At 42.6% G+C, this 20,211-nt stretch overlaps 3 protein-coding genes across 4 annotated transcripts in view; all 3 read left to right on the top strand.

Annotated features, from left to right (window-relative positions):
• The first annotated feature begins 10,005 nt into the window (after window positions 1–10,005).
• Or52w1 (olfactory receptor family 52 subfamily W member 1) lies at window positions 10,006–10,995 on the top strand. The gene has a single exon (NM_001401676.1). It carries the CDS (start codon window positions 10,033–10,035, stop codon window positions 10,993–10,995), a length of 963 nt encoding a protein of 320 aa, NP_001388605.1. The 5' UTR covers window positions 10,006–10,032.
• Window positions 10,996–16,707: 5,712 nt separating this feature from the next.
• Window positions 16,708–20,171, top strand: C1h11orf42 (similar to human chromosome 11 open reading frame 42). 2 transcript variants are annotated; one of them, XM_006229947.5, is made up of 3 exons: window positions 16,708–16,840; window positions 18,748–19,546; window positions 19,911–20,171. In XM_006229947.5, exons 1-3 carry the CDS (start codon window positions 16,769–16,771, stop codon window positions 20,078–20,080), a joined length of 1,041 nt encoding a protein of 346 aa, XP_006230009.1. In that variant the 5' UTR covers window positions 16,708–16,768; the 3' UTR covers window positions 20,081–20,171. The 2 variants fall into 2 exon arrangements, with proteins under 2 accessions (XP_006230009.1, XP_006230010.1); XM_006229948.5 differs by having other exon boundaries at window positions 19,810–20,033.
• Cnga4 (cyclic nucleotide gated channel subunit alpha 4) overlaps window positions 16,731–20,211 on the top strand; it is a 33,986-nt gene continuing 30,505 nt past the window's right edge. The window contains exon 1 of the mRNA XM_063275896.1: window positions 16,731–16,840. The gene's annotated coding sequence lies outside the window, so the exon portion shown is untranslated. The remainder of the gene's footprint in view (window positions 16,841–20,211) is intronic.

The following is a 20,211-nucleotide window of genomic DNA, read 5'->3' on the forward strand; positions in this document are numbered from 1 at the left end:
AATTACCCTAGATGCCTAGAACAAATGAAACTCAAGACCGATGACCAAAATGTGAATGCTTCACTCCTTCTCTAAAAGGGGAACAAGAATACCCTTGGCAGGGAATAGAGAGGCAAAGATTAAAACAGACACAGAAGGAACACCCATTCAGAGCCTACCCCACATGTGGCCCATACATATACAGCCATCCAATTAGACAAGATGGATGAAGCAAAGAAGTACAGGCCGACAGGAGCCGGATATAGATCGCTCCTGAGAGACACAGCCAGAGTACAGCAAATACAGAGGCGAATGCCAGCAGCAAACCACTGAACTGAGAACGGGACCCCCGTTGGAGGAATCAGAGAAAGAACTCGAAGAGCTTGAAGGAGCTCGAGACCCCTTATGAACAACAATGTCAAGCAACCAGAGCTTCCAGGGACTAAGCCACTACCTAAAGACTATACATGGACTGACCCTGGACTCTGACCTCATAGGTAGCAATGAATAGCCTAGTAAGATCACCAGTGGAAGGGGAAGCCCTTGGTCCTGCTAAGACTGAACCCCCAGTGAACGTGATTGTTGGGGGGAGGGCGGCAATGGGGGGAGGATGGGGAGGGGAACACCCATAGAGAAGGGGAGGGGGAGGGATTAGGGGGTTGTTTGGCCGGAAACCGGGAAAGGGAATAACACTCGAAATGTAAATAAGAAATACTCAAGTTAAAACAAAAAATTCTGAACAACACGTGAATTAAAGGATTATGCACAATGTGTATATATTATATATAAATCTACTGGGAAAATGTTTGCCCAACTCTATTTTAGAGATGTGCTAGGATGTAATATATGGAAGTGGGGTTTTCTACAACTGCTGGTTAGGGAACTTTCTTGCCCCGTGCACTAACAGGCCTAAGTTTCTGCAGCCAGGACCGTCCATATCCACTCGAGTGTGGTGGGACTTCAAGCCATGAACTGAAACAATTCACTCGCTGTTTGAGCAGCAGTGTTTCATAGAAAGAGAAAACAGATCTATCTTGTATTTTCTTACCACATAAAGGCTTCTTCTCTTTGAAATAAAGTAAAAAAGCTCTCTTCAAAAAAGAAAAAAATTAGCTATATCTGTAGACCTGAAGAATATCTGAAATGTATTCTTTTCAAGTATGTAAGAGTAGTGCCGTCTATAAAGACGACGTCATTAATAGTCACAGACTAAGAGGAGGGTGTGTCAGACATTAATGAAAGCATCAGGCATGGAGGAGCTGCTCATACAAGGACAAGATGGACAGAGATTGCTATTATTTTGGTCTTTATATGCCTTTATTTTTATTTAATAAGTAGTTGTGAAATCTGTGTTAAGAGGAGACAACAAATAAACATTCCTAAATATATTTGGATGATTTAAAAGCAAATAACCTAGCAAAATAAAAGGAAACACTGAACAGCAGGAGCGTGGCTGGAGGGCAGCTTGGATACAGTTATGATCGGACAATAAGAGATTTTCAACTGAGGCAAACACAATCTTATTTTCATGACTCTCATGGCAATCAGAAGAAAAGGAAGTGGGAAGATTCTGTGATGGAAGATTCAACACCAAAGCAATCACAGCTAGAGGAGGGTAGCTGAGGGACTCAAGGACTGCCTGTCCTCAGGCACCACACAGCTCTGTGACTCTGTACCCACCAGTCAGAACTGGAAAAGGACAGCCTGGCCCATGTAGGAGTGGAAGACGAAGACAGGAAAAAAATATATTTGAGTAATGTGAAAATGGAGAAAATTGACATTTTCAAAGACTCTTGCCCAGCACTGACCTCCATGTTTTCAGGACAGCCAGTTCCATGGAATGTCTAAAACTGTTCAGTACTCAAGGAAAGGAGGTGAGATGAGATGCTAGACATGGAACTGGGGGTACTGAATGAATCTTCAGAAAAGCTGGGGGTTGGGGATTTAGCTCAGTGGTAGAGCGCTTGCCTAGGAAGCGCAAAGCCCTGGGTTCGGTCCCCAGCTCCGAAAAAAAGAACCAAAAAAAAAAAAAAAAAAAAAAAAGCTGAAAGATACATCTGTGTGCTTTTGACGGGGAAAATTTCATCAAATTCAAAAGAGAACTCCAGAGCGCAGGGAGAAAGTGCGGGTCTCTCATAGACAGGAACCATAATGTAGAAGATTCTTTAAATATAATTTGAACGGACATGAGGATAGTTAAGTAAATACAGAGGACAAAAGAAAAGGCATTTATTTGCCTACTGATTTCAAGCAAAGCATTTGGAGCTGCTCCTTCAATCTCAAACAGGGTGTTGTTCTGAGGAAAGGAAGTGCGAGCTGAGGAGAAATGAGATTACTCCAGGAACACATGATGAGGCCCAAGCTGATTTCGTGTTATTAAGTTCACATAACCCTGAAGCATGCTGTCATTAAGAGAATCCATTCTGGACTCATACTGACCTGAATTTAAATTCAGATTCATTAGATGTTTGGGTGTTATCAGTAAGCTACTCATTCGTCAGTCATATCAGACATAATGTAGAAATAATAGCATCTAGCTGCACGCTAAGATGATAGACGTACAAATGCTTAGTTTAAACCTGACTCATAGGAAGGGTTTGACATCTCATGACCTGAGCATTGTTGAGAGTGAAGAGCAGGGTCTTTACAACCTCAGGGGAGGAAACATATAATAAACCACATACAAAAATCGTATGTCCTAGACATGTTCTTATTAAAATTTAAATTTCCTTCAAGATAAATGAGACCACAAATAAAATTAAAAGACATCAGACTGGCACGTTATACTTCTAATGTAAAATAAAGAGTTGCTGTCTAGAATACTTACAGCTATCTACATATTTATGCAGCCAGGAAAACAGCTGGCTAGAAAAACAGACCAAAGAAATGACTGGGAGATTTCCAATAGAGAAACCATAAATAACCAGTAAAGGCATATAAAAAGTATATTAAAACAAGGTAATATTATCTATCAGTCACAGTCATAAAAATATCAGTCTAATATATAGTTGTCAACAGTGTTTAAAAAATAAGATCTTGCATAAATTGCTAAGGAGAAGCCAAATTAGAACAACAATTTTGAGAACAATTTTATAGTACTCTGCTAAAGAAGAAATGTGCATATCTTAAAATTTACAACTCCATATAAATAGATATGCTCTAGAGAAAGACATGAAATTTTCACATCTCCCTTTATACAGATGTATGCAACATTGTCAATAATAGTAAACATAGCAAAACAGCCAGTAGCAATTTTAAATACATTTTAATTTTCATATTTGGTGTGCTCATAAGCTATAAAGCTCTATAGTGATTTAAATGGATGATAAAAATCTGCTTATTTGTATAATCATCACTCAAAACCATAATTTCTACATATAATAGGAATTACTTCACACAAGTATATAAAAGCACCAACAAAGAAAAGCATTAAAGATTAATAATTGTTTTAACATGAGAGAACAGGTCATTATAAGAGTTAAAAAAGACTTTAGTATCTATAATCGTTATTACCTGTATTAAAAATATCTAAAAGCAAGTTGGATAAAAAAAAAGTCAACAACTGACAATTTGGGGCTTAAGAATATGTGTATATATTCTTTCTTTTTACATTTATAATGTTGGCCACTTCTAAGATAAAAGTATGATTTTTTAAAAAATAAAATACAAAAACATACTAGAGACAAGAGGATGAGACCGCTACAATATTCCAGAATAGGCATGAGACGTAAAAAGGACATGCTCCAGCAAAGACAGGAATCTCAGACACATAAGGTCCTATAGAGATGGTCTGGGTGGCTCTTTGAGTGTATATCCAGGCTGCAGTGATAAAGTACCACAGACTGCGTGGCTTAAACAACAGGCATCTCTATCTCACAGTCCTGTAAGCTTTTAGAGAAACACCCCATAAATGTCTATGTTTTCAGCTAATAATAGTATAAATAAGTAAATAAATAAATAAATAAACCTCTTCCATGCCTCTCCTAGAAAGAAAAAATATTCTGTATGTTAAAGGGGTTCCTTTGTGCCCTAACCCAGTCTCACAATCTCCGTGTGAACCAGGAGACTATGACATCAGCATGCAGGAGGAGAATTCTAGTCACTAGCTAAATAGGATCAAAGATGGTGTCAGTCTCAGAATTCTATAATTAGAAAGGACAACTATATTGCATAGGAAAAAAAACTATATAGGGAGAGCAGATAATACACACAAGTATTATCTGCTAAACTTGACATGGCAGGTTGTGGTAGCACACACCAGTAATCTCAGAATCTGAGGCAGTAGGATCATTAGTCAGAGGCCAGCTAACGTTATGTAGTGAATTCCAGTACTAGTTGGGTAAATTACTGAGTTAATATCTCCAAAAAAAAAATAGTAAGGGACTAGGAATGTAGCTCAATGGTAGGTAACTTGCCTAGAGCATGTATGAGCCCTAATTTCAAACCTCCAGTGAGGTAAAAAATACATACATAAAATATATACAAACACACACACACACACACACACACACACACACACACATTCATACTAGACATGACCTATTCTACAGTCCTAACACAACTCAAGTTCCACAAGATCCCACTATAAGGAAGATGGAGAAAAAATAATTCCTGTCACAAATCAATGCCCTCCATTCAAGCACATCTACTACTCCAAGGAGTAGAGAAAAGTGCCCCATGGTTTAGAGACTATTTTAAAGACCTTCGCATGCAAGGGTTAGAAAGCTGGAGATGGCAGGGTGATTGATGCTAGAAGACAGAATGGATGAGGTGATTCCATGATCTTTCCACATTTCCATATGGTAATGTCACCCAACCTTACAGGGTCCTTTCTCCTCATATTCAGGGAAGATGGAGCCTCAACTACTGTAATGCTGCTAGGTCTGCAGGCGTCTCAGACTGACCTGGTAGTTGTGGTTTGGTATTTCAGAATTACGTAGGACCCTGTAAGGGGATTCAGTGTTGAGTGGCACCACTAAATCCACGGTTTTCTGAAATGTAATCTACTGTATAAATGAATAACGTGTGTTGTGTTTACAGACCATTGAAAGTAAACAAACAAACACAGAAGAGGTCCACATGGAATCATGCTGATATCTGACAATGCTGTCTATGGAAAATGATGGTGGAAGCTATACTAGTCTAAGTGAGAAAGTCAGAGTCAATCTCAAACAGAGCCTCCCCATCATTTTTCTATGCCAGTCCTGAAGCAACTGAGGGGTTCAATGTCTTCTCCTCAGGGGTCTCGGCAAACACCAAGGCTGGAGTAACAATCTGTGTAAGGCAAGAAGAAAATCCTGCTCAACACAACTCAGTAGCCAGTATTGGTTAAAACTTCTAGAGTCTGATACCAGACTGTTTGCTTTAGATATGTTTAAGTATAGTACAGTTTTGGGGAAACTTTCCTGGTGTAACACAATCTTGTGTGCACGAGGAGGCATAAATTACATAGAAACTCTTCTTAAAGAACATGCCACTTCTTCCAGGAACATGGATTCTAAAGATAGGCTGCATGTGTTACCTTAAGGGACTAGGGGAGGATCCGGTGTGGTCTCAGTCATAGAGATAGCACAGAAGTTACCTAGGTTATTAGCCACCTCTGGTCCTGCTTGTGGAAGCTTGGGAGAGCCCTTGGCCATAAAGGCAGTACAGAGGTCATTCTAGACTATTAGCCAACTCCATCTGGGTTGTGGGAGCTTTGGGAGCCAGATATGGCATGGCCCAGGGGTTATCTAGGCCATTAGTCACTTCCATCCCAAGCCCTCTAGGCAGGAAACAGGTTGTGTATCTTCTCCTTTGAAAAGACAACCCAATGTGTTTAACATCTCATTTCTTTAATGCTATCTGTGAGTACAATGACACTGGTGCTCCCAATACTTCTTCCCTGCCACTTCCCACAAACGTGCGAGGTTTCACATCCTCCTATGGGAAGCAGGCCCTAACATAGTAGTCATGGACATATTGTCAAATTTCCATTTCCATCTTGTCAGGTGACCCCAACATGCACCCAGAGAACTTCTATAAATATGATCTAGAGTCTAGAATACCTAGAATTCTCAGCAAGAGAATTTTCTAGAAACAAACCTCCTTGTAAACTCAAATTCAGCAGGTTTCCAAGAGCCCAATTACCTCAAGTCTAGATTGTTGGATCTAAGAGATCTGTGCTTTTATCAAGCCTTCGCGAATGGACAGGCAAAAACCTCTGAGTCTCTTGAAGCCAAAAGCATTTTTCTCCAACTCCCTGCATAGCTGTCCTTGTACAGTTCCTGAGCATTCCCCCTCCTTCCTCAAGCATGCCACTTCTTCCAGGAGTGGATTGCATCAAACTGCAACCGCCCACCCAAAACCAAAGCCCCCTGAATTATCTGTCCCTGGAACAAGTATCTATTGCCCCTAGCTATTCTACTAAACTTTTATCCACAAGCCAAATTTCAACTGAAGTACTTAGTGGTGGCTAAGTGCAAGTACACTAAAGTCAAACTACTTGAGTTTGTGTATTAATTGTTGGTTGTGACTATTGGCAGGTTATTTTCTCTTGTGCCTTAGGGTGTTTGTTTGTTTGTTTGTGTTTGTTTTTGTTTGGTTTTGTTTGGTTTTATTTAAAAGAGAGAAAAAAATCACACTCACTTTAAAATCTGTTTGGAGATGAGGGCCTAGATCAGTACATGCACACAGGAAACACAATAGGATTTGCTCACAGTTGAAAGTCATAAATGTTCACTCATTTTCAGATGCCCCCAGGAAGAATAAGAGGCTTCTTCTGTGTGGCCACTGTATCAAGTACTGACCTTGGTTAGTGCAGCTGGCTTAGTAGGCCTCCAACAACCCTGTATATCATTGGGTGTATGAGCGTATAAACTCCTGGAGAGCAACAGGTCTTGTTATGGTCCCTGCATCTTCCTCCACGTAGCAAAGGACCAGGAACAAAAAGGGTTCAGTCAGTTCTGCTATAGTGCTGTTTTTGAAATGCAAATTTGTCCAAACACAGCTGACACATTAGGAAACTGAGCCATGAGCTTTATACTTATAAATGATTCTGCATTTTGGAGACTAGATAGCCACAGAAAACTTCACCTAGATTGTTGGGATTCTGTCTAAGTTCCACCCCCACAGCTACCTGGCAGCAGTCAGGTATGCTCCGCCTCACAGTCGCCTAGCAACAGCCAGCTGTGCCTGACTATATAAGGGGCTGCTTGCCCCCTCCTCCTTCCCTTACCCCTCTCTTACTCCCCTCTTACCCCTCTTGCTCTTTCTTCTTCACTGCTCTTGCCCCCTCTGTGCTTCCCTCCACGTGCCTATGGTCGGCTGCCTTTCCTCTCCTCTACCCTTTTTCTCTCATTAAAGCTCTCCACGTGGAACCAGGTTGTCTGGGTGTGTTCTGTTCAGGCACAGGCCGAGATTGGAAACCCTGGCATAGATCCTGGCTGAGCACAAAAACTCCGCATGCACTTCAAACTTCTCACAGATACCTCAGCTTCCCTATAACTTTCAACACAGTTTTGACAAGCCTTCTATGAAACTCATGTTTTTTCTCCGGATAAAGTGTAGTATCTGCATACTTTCTAACCACATAATACCTAAAACAATTGTACTGTGGGATTTTTAGGTTTTTTTGCATGTGTATGGTGTACACATGTGGAGGCCAGAGGTTGACACCCTCAACTGTTCTCCATTTACTATGGAAGCAGGGTCTCTTACTAGATCTAGACATACCCTAGGCTAGCTAACTTGGTCCAGGGACCTCCTGTTTTTGTGTCCTAATTGCTGGGAATTCAGGTGGCCCACCACATCCACTTGGATTTTATGTAGGTGCCAAGGATCCAAACTCAGTCTTCATACCTGTGTGGCAAGTACTTTATCCAATGAGCTAACTCCTTGGTCCCCATTCCTACCATTTTTTATATGAGTCACTGATATTTTGGGATGCTGTATTTTTATTTTCATTTTTCCAATAATCCACTGGTTTTCACTGTGATTTTTGCATACTGTGGTCATTTTAAGGATGCCTTTTTACAGTTAAAAAAAAAAAGAACTGAAAAGAACTGCATTCAGTATTGTTCTGGTTGATGATGATTAACAGATAGTCTCCATGGATACCTAACTCCTAAAACTGTAACAAGTGTACCTGTCATCCTAGACTTTGAGGTTAACAGATTTGCTCACAGTTAAGTCATAAATGTTCACTCATAACCTGAACATGCATGCTAGACAATATGAAGATGTGAAGACAATGTGGTTAAGCAGAAGCAATGCTTGCACTGCACTTCTACGTGGGTGAGGAGAGACAAATAGTTTATTAGAGTGAAGCAGATGCCATTACAGAATGACACAAGTTCTCTCCAGCCTCAAAGGCTTTCCAGAGGAAGTGTTCCTCATTCTCAGATTTTTTTTCCCAAGGTTTTCCTTCCATGTCTCCTTTCCTTTCTCCTTACTGAACACGCTGAGACTGTGAGCAATGAGCAAGGATACAAAGAAGAGTTAATGTGGCACAGGTGGAAGAGACAAGGGCCCTGAGGGATGCAGTGCAGAAATGTCCCAAGAGGCACTGATCAATGTGAAGGGAGACTGCCAGCACTCGGTGCTCAGGGTCACTCCCTAGTCAAGTCTTCCACTGGTTTTGTCTTCACTCAACATTTAAGCTTCTGCCGGGGTTAGATGCTTGCAAGGACTCCATCTACTCACTGTGCCTCCTCCGTCAGAGGTGTTTCTTCATATACTCAGAACTCTGGGATTCTTATCATTCCTCCTTCAGTTGCCTTACCTCTGAGGCAGTCCAGGAATAAGACTCCAGTGGAGCCCCCTTCCAAATCCGGAAGAATGAAAGGATACCAACAAGAAATGTTTCTTTTTTTGCTGCCATCTCTCTCTCTCCATTGCTCCCTGCTCACAACTTCTCTCCGCCTGATGTTCAAGATTACAACTTCAGCACCAAATGCAGAATAATGTAAGCACCCCTTGAGCCTACCAAATTTCTCCTATCATTTCAGGTTCCCAGCTTCACTAAGATCCTACTTGTGCCGGTATAGTTTCTCCCTGTCTTTCTATACTGCCTCCTCTTTGCTTCCTGGTGTATTAGTGTCCTAATGATTAATTGAAGTAAATACTTAACATCACTGTGTTTAGCCCTATTATAGAATCAAAATCATAGAGGTTCAAGGACCCTCCCCAAAACAGTCAAGATGAGATAACATGGTCCTCACTCCACATCAGTTTTCTCCCCAAATACAGAGAACAAGACTGTCCATGGACTTTGAGGGAGAAGGCAGTCATCTCAGCTCTATCTCCTCAGATGACCTCATATGGGAGGACTCTTTGACTGTAGCAGCCACCTCATCAGTCACCCACTTCCTTAACCTTTCCTTTCTACCCCTGCCTCTGTGTCGCGCGCCCAATGTCCCGCCAGCAAGAACGACGCGTGGCAACAGGATTCTTCTGCGAGCAAGCCTTTACTGTGTTACAGCTCTTCTTAGTGTTACAGCTCTTCTCAGTGTTACAGCTCTCTTGAACAGGGACTCCGAGCAGCAAAATCGCTCGGCTTATATAGACAACAGTATGCTAATTATCTCTCAGGGATTGGTGGGGCTTGGATCACCCCACTACTTGTCCTCCAGGGATTGGCGGAGAATGAATCACCTCATTAGCATATTAACGGTCAACTAACACCTGGTGCATAAACCGCACATGTGCAGTACCGCTGTTCACCACTAGAGGGAGCCCTAGCAAGGGGACAAGCCTGCACATGCGCAGTAAGTCGTTTATATCCAGACAAGGCTGGATGTCGGCGCCATCTTTGTTTTGCCGCGCCGCTCTCTACACCTCTGTTCTCCTTATAACACTCATGGATAACTAGGGGCAAAAGATTACCCCATGACCTAATTATGGGCATGGCCATAATTACCAATCCAACCCGTCTCAAGCAAAGATGATGCTCCTGTAATATTCCAGTCCATGGATGGGTTTGTGGCACTGTAACATCCCTAGAATCTCTCCTCCTCTTGTCCTTCCTTCATCAAGAACAATACCCCTAAGAGACCCAAACTTCATCCTTACAGAATGGCAGAAGGTTCACAGTCCAATTCTACCTTTCAATGCCCAGCTTTCTTTATATTGACTGGCATCCCAGGGTTGGGAGATGGCCAGGCCTGGCTGACCCTAGTGTTTGGGCTCATGTACCTGCTGGCCCTACTAGGCAATACAACACTTCTGACAGTGATCCGAATAGACTCTACACTGCACCAACCCATGTTTCTACTCCTGGCCACACTGGCAGCTACTGACCTGGGCTTAGCCACATCTATAGCCCCAGAGTTGCTGGCTGTGCTGTGGCTTGGGCCCCAACCTGTGCAATATACTGCCTGCCTCATCCAGATGTTCTTTGTCCATGCACTGACTGCTATGGAATCTGGTGTGCTTTTGGCCATGGCCTGTGATCGTGCTGTGGCAGTAGGGCGTCCACTACACTACTCTATCTTGGTTACTAAAGCCCGTGTCGGCTATGCAGTCTTGGCACTGACACTGAAAGTCGTGGCTGTTATAGTGCCTTTCCCTCTGCTGGTGGTACGATTTAAGCACTTTCATACCAAGATCATATACCACGCCTACTGTGCACACATGGCAGTTGTAGAGCTGGTGATGGGTAACACATGGGTCAACAACATGTATGGGCTAGCACTTTCACTGGCTGTGTCTGGTGTAGATATTCTGGGCATTGCTGGATCTTATGGGCTCGTTGCCCATGCTGTACTTCGGGTACCTACCCATGAGGCCCGAGTAAAGGCCTTTGGTACATGTAGTTCTCACATCTGTGTCATCCTGGCCTTCTATGTACCTGGTCTCTTCTCCTTCCTCACACACCGCTTTGGTCACCACACTGTCCCAAAGCCTGTGCACATCCTTCTGTCCATCATCTATTTGCTGCTGCCACCTGCCCTCAACCCCCTCATCTATGGGGTCCACACCAAGCAGATCAGGGACCGATTCTTAGAAATGGTCAAATTCAGAAAAAAGCAGTTTTAATGGACCGTGACGTAAACTGGGTAGGGGAACGCCCTTGGAGCAAAACTTGGAGTCTGGGAATGTGGGTTATATTGTCTATATATGCATAGAACTTTGATCACTCAAAGGTGAACCCTTAGTGTGCATATCATTGGCACCTGTAAACTTTGGCCTAGACAGCCATATCTATTACTTGAAAGGAGGCAAAGGCAGGGGCTGAACATTACCATGCAGGGAACATAAGGAGATGAAGGAACTAGTAGAGATTCTAAGATCTAGTCTATTGGAGAATTTCCCTCTCCTGTCCAACCCTATCCCTTCAACCCAAGTCTCACTCTGCTTCTTAGATGTGTAGGTATTTGTCTGAAGTTACACCTCTGTCTGTCCCTGGAACCAGATTCTATTTTCAGCCTGTTCTAAAGATCTTATAGAAACTTATACTCCACATTGTAAGAATCTGAAAAATATACCCTATAGGGCCAATTAAGCCAGCATATAGGACTTAAGATACTCCCAATCAAAGAATTTTCCTGGTCTCATGTGTAATCACTACTTTACCTTCCTTCAGTTCCAACAAAGACCCCCAAAGTAATAGCTACAACTTCTTTCTCTGAGGCTGGGACTTTGGGAGTCAGGAATCCAACTATAATAAGTAATAGTGATATAATAACGATGAAGCTGATATTTAAAGGGTCAAGTCATGATCATGTGTCAACCTGCCCTTTTGTGTGCCCTCATCCATAATGTAAAATCTCCAGCAGCACTCCTCTCTGTCTCGCTCATTGTCACTAACAGCATGTGATACCAGTGCAATATGATGAAACGGGACTATTTCATGCTGCTGCAGCTGCCCAGCAGAATATTAAACAGGAAGCAGCATGGTGTTACCCAATGGGGGAATCCAATTTCAGTTATGACTGGACAATGGAAGGAGTAATATATAATAGGCAGGGAGTCACATCTGTAAGGTCAGAGAAAACTTAGTCATAACCACAGTATTGGTGTTAGTTATGGAAACCTGAAGCAAGAACACATCCCAAAGAGCCAGACCAAGCACCATGAGACACCACACAGAGGAGGTAGCTCCAGAACTGAAGGACATTGGTCATTTCTAGGGCTAAATGGGATCTCAATAGACACCTATAAACAAGGAAAAAGTACCTCAAAATGTCTGCATGATTTCAAATCACACTGAATCTGACTCAGTGAAGAGAGCTCTAGTCCTACCTAGAGCAACCTTCCTAAACTGTAACCCTTTAATACAGTACCTCATGTTGTGGTGATCTCTAACCATAAAATTATTTTCATTTCTGTAATTTTACTACTGTTATGAATCATAATGTAAATAATCTTTGAAGGTAGAAGTTTGCCAAAGTGGTTGTGACCCTTAGGCTGAGAACCACTAGTCTAGTCAATCGTGTATGTGTTCAGTCATTCTCAAAACTAATCTTTTTCATGCAGTTGTAAGTTTAAGTCTTCCACAAAATGCTTTTGTAAAAAGCTAACAAAATAGTAGTCCTGGAGCTGGAGGAGATGGCACTGGGAAACGCTCTTTGCCTGCGTGCATGATGACCTCCACTCAGATTCCCAGCATCCACATAAAATCCAGGTGCAAATCTGTTAGTCCAGTACTGAGGAAGAGGAGGACTGGGAGGAGACAGATCCCTGGAGCTCCCTAGCCAATCAGTGGGCTCAGGTTCAGTGAGAAACTGTTTCAAAATATAAAGTGGGGAATGACAGAGTGAAGACACCCTCATTCAGCTCTGGGTCCTCTGTGTGTGTGTGTGTGTGTGTGTGTGTGTGTGTGTGTGTGTGTGTGTGTGTGTGCGCGCGCACACACACACAGACATACTGAACCTGATGAACCACAAGCTACAATATCCATTTACTTCTCTTATGAGATTTCCCTTTGATTGATCTAGTCTGAGAAAATAACTGAGATATGAACAAACACGTATGGCAGTAGGATATTTATTACATTATTATAAAGAAATATAAAGGAATTCATGTGTGATAATCCCATGTCACACATACATACACACACACCGTTTTCTTCTCTGATACATGGAAAGGGAAATCATGTGTAATCAATGTTCATTAGCATGAGTCTGTTACCATCCCACCATGGGAAGATAAGGCACCTTCAACTCATAGCTGTGCACAGTTCTCCCAGTTTGCTGTTCCAAAGCTGTGTGCTGAGAACGCTTTTTCTTCAAGGCAAAAATCTAACACATTTGTGTTTTGATGATCTTCCATACATACCTATCGTGTGATATGTTCAGAAAGCTTTGCCAGCACACACTCATTCTCATTCTTCATAATAACCTGAGAATTAACTATATGCCCACTGCCCATCACCTATACTTTCAAAATAAATAATCTCTGTAGAAACATCTTTTCCATAACTTTGGCCCCAACCATTATGATCCTATTTATAGCCATTATTTCACTTAGTGTAAATGTTCACATATTTAGATGAAAAGAATGTAGACAGGTTTGACTAGAGGCCATTGTCCTGAATTTCAATGGGGACACTCCTAAACATATGAAATATTATTCCCTTTCTGTAAACTTAAAAATTCTCAGCTTTATTACATATTTATGACAAAAAGTTTAAAGTAAAGCATCCAGAGTTTGTATAGTTATCCCTGCAGTCTGAAGCAAGAGACCATTAGGGATCTCTATCACTCTTTATCTTTGCTGTCCATGCTACTTTATGCACCACGAGAATTCCATGTTCTCTGCATAAACAGTCCTATTTCTTTATTTCCTATCTCCATCCACATCACTCTTTCATATCCTCAAGGCGATCAGTGCCTTTCCAAAGATAACCACAGAATGGTGTCACATGGGAAACAAATCCCAGAAAGATATGACCCAAACAGTCTGACTCTAGGGCTCACCAACTAATTCATGACTTGGTTATCATCTGTTTTCCTTGAGCATCTTTCAGTCACCAGACTCTGAGCAAAAAGGAAAGACAGACTTACTCAAAGTTAAAGTATAGCATCATAGAATTTAGGAAGCCTATAAATTCATGGGAATTGGAAGGCAGGAAAAGAACAGAAGATGACTTCCAGTTGAGTAGTTTATTAGAACCCAATCTAACCTCTGCACCATGTCCTGAACAAAATTCTTAGAACTTCTGCTGCCTAATGACCAATAAGCCATTCCTGCACTGGCCTCATGCATGTCTTCTCATTCTGGACTCCCTTTGTCACCTGTGTTTGCTTCTCAGTCAGCTCTACTTTTACACTGCAGAGGTGCAGAGGGACACAATTTTGTCCTACTTGTGTCTATCTGCCTCTTATTCCACCTCAGTGTTGCTCATCAGAATGCTTTCTTGGGGAACAGAAGTACCAACTACACTGCACTGTATTTCTTTTCCTTGTCAACCAAAATCAAAGGATACATCTTTGGATACATCTTTGAATGTAGCAATTAAGTCAGAAGTACACAAGTGGGAGGCCAGCTTCAGTAACACAGTGACACGCTGGCTCAGGAATGGAGAGAATGATTCAGTGATTAAAAGCAATGATTGCTCTTCCAGAGGACGAGGGTTCAAGTCCCAACAACCACATGGCAGCTCACAACTGTCTCTAATTCCAGATTCCAGTCCAAGGAATCCAATTATCTCTTCTAGCCTCCACTTGCACCAAGCATGCACACACACAAACAAACACACACACACACACACACACACACACACACACACACACACACACACACACGATACACAGCCAGATATGTAGGCAAAACACCCATAAACATTAAAAATTACAGTCCTAATATCAAAGATGGTATTTGTGAGGGGCTTGCCAAATAGACACAAAAAAGAAGGAAGTTGGTTTTAGCTGTCTAAAGAAACCTGAGGTTTCTCACTTGGACTGTTGTGGCTTCTCTTGCACCCTATCCACTTCCTTCTTACTAAGCCACATGTATTTCTCTCCTTACACACTGAGGTGAGCAATGCAACACCACCAAAAGGAGCTACTGTTCAATATTAAGAGCTGGACCCCTAGATCTGTAGTTAACTAGTTACTATGTGTTGTTGGCTAATTAGTTTTTCCCAGCCTTTTCTTCACTATAAAATGAAACAATAGCTCATACTCCAGAAAAGAAGCTGGCAGTGGTGCACACCTGTAATCCCAGCATTCAGAAGGCTGAGGCAGGAGGATTGCTGTGAGATTCAGGCATCTTGCAGCTACATGAGTTCAGAGCCATTCTGGATTACAGCAACAAACACAAAACAAAAACAAGAAATATCTAAAGGGATCATCTAAGATAATACATTTAGCATTGGACCCACACCCTAGCACTGAAGAGTTCAACAAATATCTGACATTAAGTCATCTCCTGGAACAGGGCCATGACTACTGTCCAGCATTTGCTCAAAGAACTAATGCACTGGTTCCGTGCATTATACTGTCTGAGGAGACGTGCCTTTCCCTTGAGAGACTTCCTTTTGGACAGTTTTCTTGATAACACTTTCCCATCACTACTATACCCTTCTGTGTAGCATGACGCATACCACTTCAAGCTGGCTCTGAGATAACCAGCTTTGCAGAACAGCATTCCTCTCTAGGTCAAGCTGTAACAGGTCACCCCCTACATAGGAGACCTCCGGGTAACCTCAGAAACAGTAAAGACAAAGTGTGCAGTGGGAAAATGACTACTAAAAAGTTCTAAAGTAATTTTTTTGAAGAATCATTCTTCTCTAACAAAATACTAGGTGAGCTCTTTGAGCAAAGACACAAGTGAGAAGAGTATTAACAAGAATGGGAGAGAAACTACTACACATAAATTGGCCTGTGACAGGAATGGAACATGAAGCAAAAGAAGAAAATCTTCATGTTTACCTGGGTAATTCTGGCTTCCTGAAAATTCCTGCCAGTTACTAAGGGAACATAATTCCATTTAGATCTTACGCTCCACATTGCCTGCTCAGCCTAACACCCTCCTACACACACCTGCTTTCCACCACATCCCACTCAGTAATAACTGGTTTCAGTCTAGGAGCTTTTAGAAGTTAGGAGTCCCAGGCATACCCTCCCAGATGAATTAGATCATAATTTGTAAGAATAGGAGACAGGTATCAGTAATTTTCAAATCTTCCCGGGTAATTTAAAGGTTGGGAATCCCTAGGATTTTGTTGCTTTTGTTGATGTTGTTTATGTATTTTTCAGTATAAGTCTTGATCTATACTTCTGTGTCCTTCTAGACCCCAATGCAACCTCAAAGAGAAGTAATCCACAACTAACTAGACAGCAGTTTCTCTAGTGATGTAGTTAAAAAGGAGTGGTCCTATCCTATTTCCTTAAAGAACTCAAACCAAGAACTACAGATGAGAAACTGGGACAGAAAGAATGTGTTGCATTTTCCTCTCCCAAAGCAATATAATGACCACTCTAGGCTGAGGCAGAAGAACATGAGACCATGAGGCAAGACTGTGTAAGAAGAAAGAAAAGATGGGTGAAGAGAGATGAGAGAGGAGAGCATCTTTGTGCTGTTTAAGGACAGGGCAGGGCAGGGGCATAAAGGAAACATAAAAGGGCAAAGGGTAATAGAAGTGGAAAAAGGAAATAAAAATTTGTAAATATTATGATCCACTGGCTGCAATGAGGCTAGGAGAGTTACGGTGCTCTCTGTATCCAAGGCTCTATCACCTAGCAGGGCCTCTGTGACCTCATGCTAGAGTAGGTCACAGCCCAAGGTAGGTGGGCCTTACCTCTCTGGGCAGCTTTGGGGTTCCTGCAGCAGCCACTACTTTGCCCAAACACTCCCACTCCCCACCATGTTGGTCAGTACTCCCCATCTGCTAACACTGGATGAAGCAGATGCCACTTGGGCCCTCATCAAGGATAAGGTAGGTAAAGTGAGAGGGATAAGGAGAAAGTGGCAAAGCATGGCCAGGCTGGGTCTTAGGTGGTTTCTATGTAGGAAAAGATGGAAAAATCTAAGATAAGAGTGGCAGTAGCAATCAACTTATAAAAGCCACAAAATACAACTGAATGAGTGAACAATGGGTGAATGAACAGCAACAAATTTAAGATGAAAACCAAAATCTATGAGAGGGGAAAAAAGAAAAAAAATGTGTATTTCCCATCTTAAACCACCATCTCAGCATCCACCAGACTTGAAGCAACCTTAATGGCATTAACTCTCATTGCTTGGGAATATGCTAACCACAAAAGTGAAGGAGGCAGAAACAAAAGAGAAAGGGTCTTTACAAGATTAAGAATAATTGGTTTCAACGGTGCTGAAGTCTATACTTATACTAGACTTGATAAAATACATTATCATAAATGAGGTATTCCACTATAGAAAAGAAAAAAAGGAAAGTCTCCTTATATTATCTCAGTGATAACTGAGGCACTGATACACAGGATTAATGTAGTAACTTCAAGGAGAACAGGGCACCTCTAAGTGCCCTGATTTCTTTCTTTCAATGCAACAGGCCAGCATTTCAAAACTGCTTTATGTTACAAAATAAAAGCAGAGCAGCTTCAGGGGTCATTGGGTGAATTCAGTGTAAGAACACAGATATGTGGGATCTGGGAGATAAAAGGTAGATTACTTGAACTTCTGTATGGCTTTGCAATCTAGCATGACTGAGAGCCAGAAGGATCAGCCAATGAAATCTATAACAGGTCAAAAGTGTAACAGCTAAGTTACTAACTACTGAAGAGGATCTGGTTCCCAGGTCCTCTAGAGAACTGATCACAAGCACAAATACCCCAAAAATAATAATAATAAAACTAAAGGAACTGGAAACCCTAAACAGACATTGGAACAATACAAAGATTAGACATCACACAAACATGGAAAGAACTATTCCTTGTAGCTAGAGTAGAAAGCAAGTAAAAGATAACTGCCCCCGCCCAAAAGGATGGGCATTATAAGCCTGCATCGGTGTACCCATTTTTCACTAATATTACCCATATAACCCAGCACTTAGGCATAATCCTTGAAGATTCCTTTTCCCCCATCCATGAAGAGACCAAGTTCTACCAATTCTGTAACCTTAACTCTTTCCCATTATTTAGTTCAGGAACTAAAATCATGTTTTGCTGGCTATTATTGCAACAGTCTTAAGTTATTTCTCTTTCCTGCTTTATGCATATTAAAAATCAGCTCTCTTCTTCCTGGTCCCAGCTTCCCACCACAGGCCTTAAGTGGCTTCCCATTGGCCTCCAAATAAAACAGTTACTTATGAAAGGCATACACACGTGACTTTCCATATCCTACTTCCTGTATGCCTTTCCTCTTCCTTCTTTAAATGCAAGTAATATGAAATGATGTACTCCTAAATGTTCCTAAAGGTTCAGGAATTTTCCCTGGTGTCCATTCTGCCAGGAACGACTATTGCCCAACATGTTAATTCCTCCAAAGCTCAAGTACTGTCACCTACCAAATGTCTTTAACCACCTTTCTATCAGAGACAAAGGCTGTTAAATCACTTACTTGTCTTTGTCACACCCTGCTATTATTTTACTTAACTACTATTCACATTTTTGTCTCCTCTATTAGCCCAAGTTACATGAGATAAAGACAAAGTCTCTTTCTTTAATGTATCCAAGTATTTACCAAAATTTGGCACAAAATAAGACATTAGATTCTTCTACAGGAGGGAACTGGGAAATAAGAAATGGATCTGTGTATACTGTAGCAATGTATTTAAACAGTGAACAATGGTGGGTAGGTCAATTTAGACAACACAAGTTAACCTCTGACCTTAACTCAGCCCCTGACTTATAAACTGGCCACCTGCAGGTCATCGAGGAGCGTTTTGGGTCCAATGTAGTGGCAGTACCTTTCCTGTCGGACGCAGCCTACTATGATCTACTGGGCGTGCTAGTCAAACAGTCCCGTCCAGCCCACACCCGCCTGGCTTTGCCAGGTCGGCAGGGCCGAAGGGCACTGAAATCAGTAGGGCTGCTACCAAATCTTCTAGAACAGGCAGGGTCTGAGGGTGTCTTTGCCCACTGCACTCGGGAATACTCACCAAATGGCCGAGCTGAGATAGCTTATGAAGAAATGCGAATGTTGGATGGGCAGCCCTGCAGGATTCGCCTACATATGGGAGGCTTGCGCAAGAAAGTTGCTTTCCTGCTGCTACCACCAGGGCAGGTGAGCCTACAGCAGAATCTTTCCTGGCTCCGAAGCACCCACAGCATCTATGTCATCTACCAGGTCTTCACCTGCACCTGGCTGCAGCTAGGGCTTTTGCCTACATCCCGTGAACCCCAGATGCTCCGGTTACAGCGGTCACTACCTATTGCTTTCTCCTGCCTCAAGTTTTCACTGCAGCCCAAGGGTGTGCTGGGACCACAGAAATCTCTGACCAAAGACCCATTGCCCCAAGGAGCCAACTGGGTTAGACCTAGCCTTAGCATCATATCAACTCTGGCCCCCACATCAGTACCTGCTGATACCCCTGAAGTTGCTGACGTACCTCCACCTGTCCCAGCCCCACCTACACCACCTCCCCAAGAAGGGCCAGAAGGCAGACCCACCAGATTCTCCTATAAAGGTCGAAACCCCTTCCGGAGGGGCCCCTATATGCTTTCAGGTACTGCTAGGGGAAATGAAGATGAGGAATGGGAAAGACCATTGGAGGGAGAGAGTACAGGGAATATAACCGAGGAATGGGTTCAGCAGCCCAGAGTTTGTACAGGACCTTCATGAAGGACTATGGGAGCCAAGGGGAGGGTGAGGTGGAAGCATGGCTGTGGTAAGTGGGCGGGATGGGGAGTTGTAGCACAGAGATTCAGAGGGAGGGACTAGGGAGGAAGACCAGGGCATGAGTCAAGCTGTGACTATCCCCAACCCTAGCAGACAACTGGCTCTTCAGCCCCCGCAACCCTCCACCAGGAGCCCAGGGTGGGGGCCCCGGGGACCCCGACCGGCACTCCATGTCCCTGCCCCTGCTGCAGGGTCTGTCCTCGGAGTTCGACAGCGACGAATGAAGCTGAGTCAAGAGATGCAGGGGGCAAGGCCCCTAAGATCTGGCATAGGGATACTGGTTCCCAATAAACATCAGCTGCTGCACCCCCAAACCACTCTGGGCCTGTGTGCTTCTTCCTTCCAGGGTCCAGAAAGATGAAGAGTCTCCATTTTCCCCTAAGCATCAAGTCCGCTCACCTTCTAACAATAAAAGGGCATTCTTGAAACCCTATCATCACCAAAGAGAAAAATGCCCCTGATGATTCATTTCCCCACCTATATACAACCTTC

The sequence above is a fragment of the Rattus norvegicus genome, chromosome 1, assembly GCF_036323735.1.
Source record: "Rattus norvegicus strain BN/NHsdMcwi chromosome 1, GRCr8, whole genome shotgun sequence".
NCBI classification, from domain to species: domain Eukaryota; kingdom Metazoa; phylum Chordata; class Mammalia; order Rodentia; family Muridae; genus Rattus; species Rattus norvegicus.

Excerpts from the sequence above, each read along its gene's own strand:
- Or52w1 (NM_001401676.1), top strand. The coding sequence starts at position 10,033 with ATGGCAGAAGGTTCACAGTCCAATTCTACCTTTCAATGCCCAGCTTTC.
- C1h11orf42 (XM_006229947.5), top strand. The coding sequence starts at position 16,769 with ATGTTGGTCAGTACTCCCCATCTGCTAACACTGGATGAAGCAGATGCC. Across the intron at positions 16,841-18,747 it reads GGGCCCTCATCAAGGATAAG|GTCATCGAGGAGCGTTTTGG; the intron begins GTAGGTAAAGTG and ends GGCCACCTGCAG. Across the intron at positions 19,547-19,910 it reads GGGCCCCTATATGCTTTCAG|GGTCTGTCCTCGGAGTTCGA; the intron begins GTACTGCTAGGG and ends CCCCTGCTGCAG.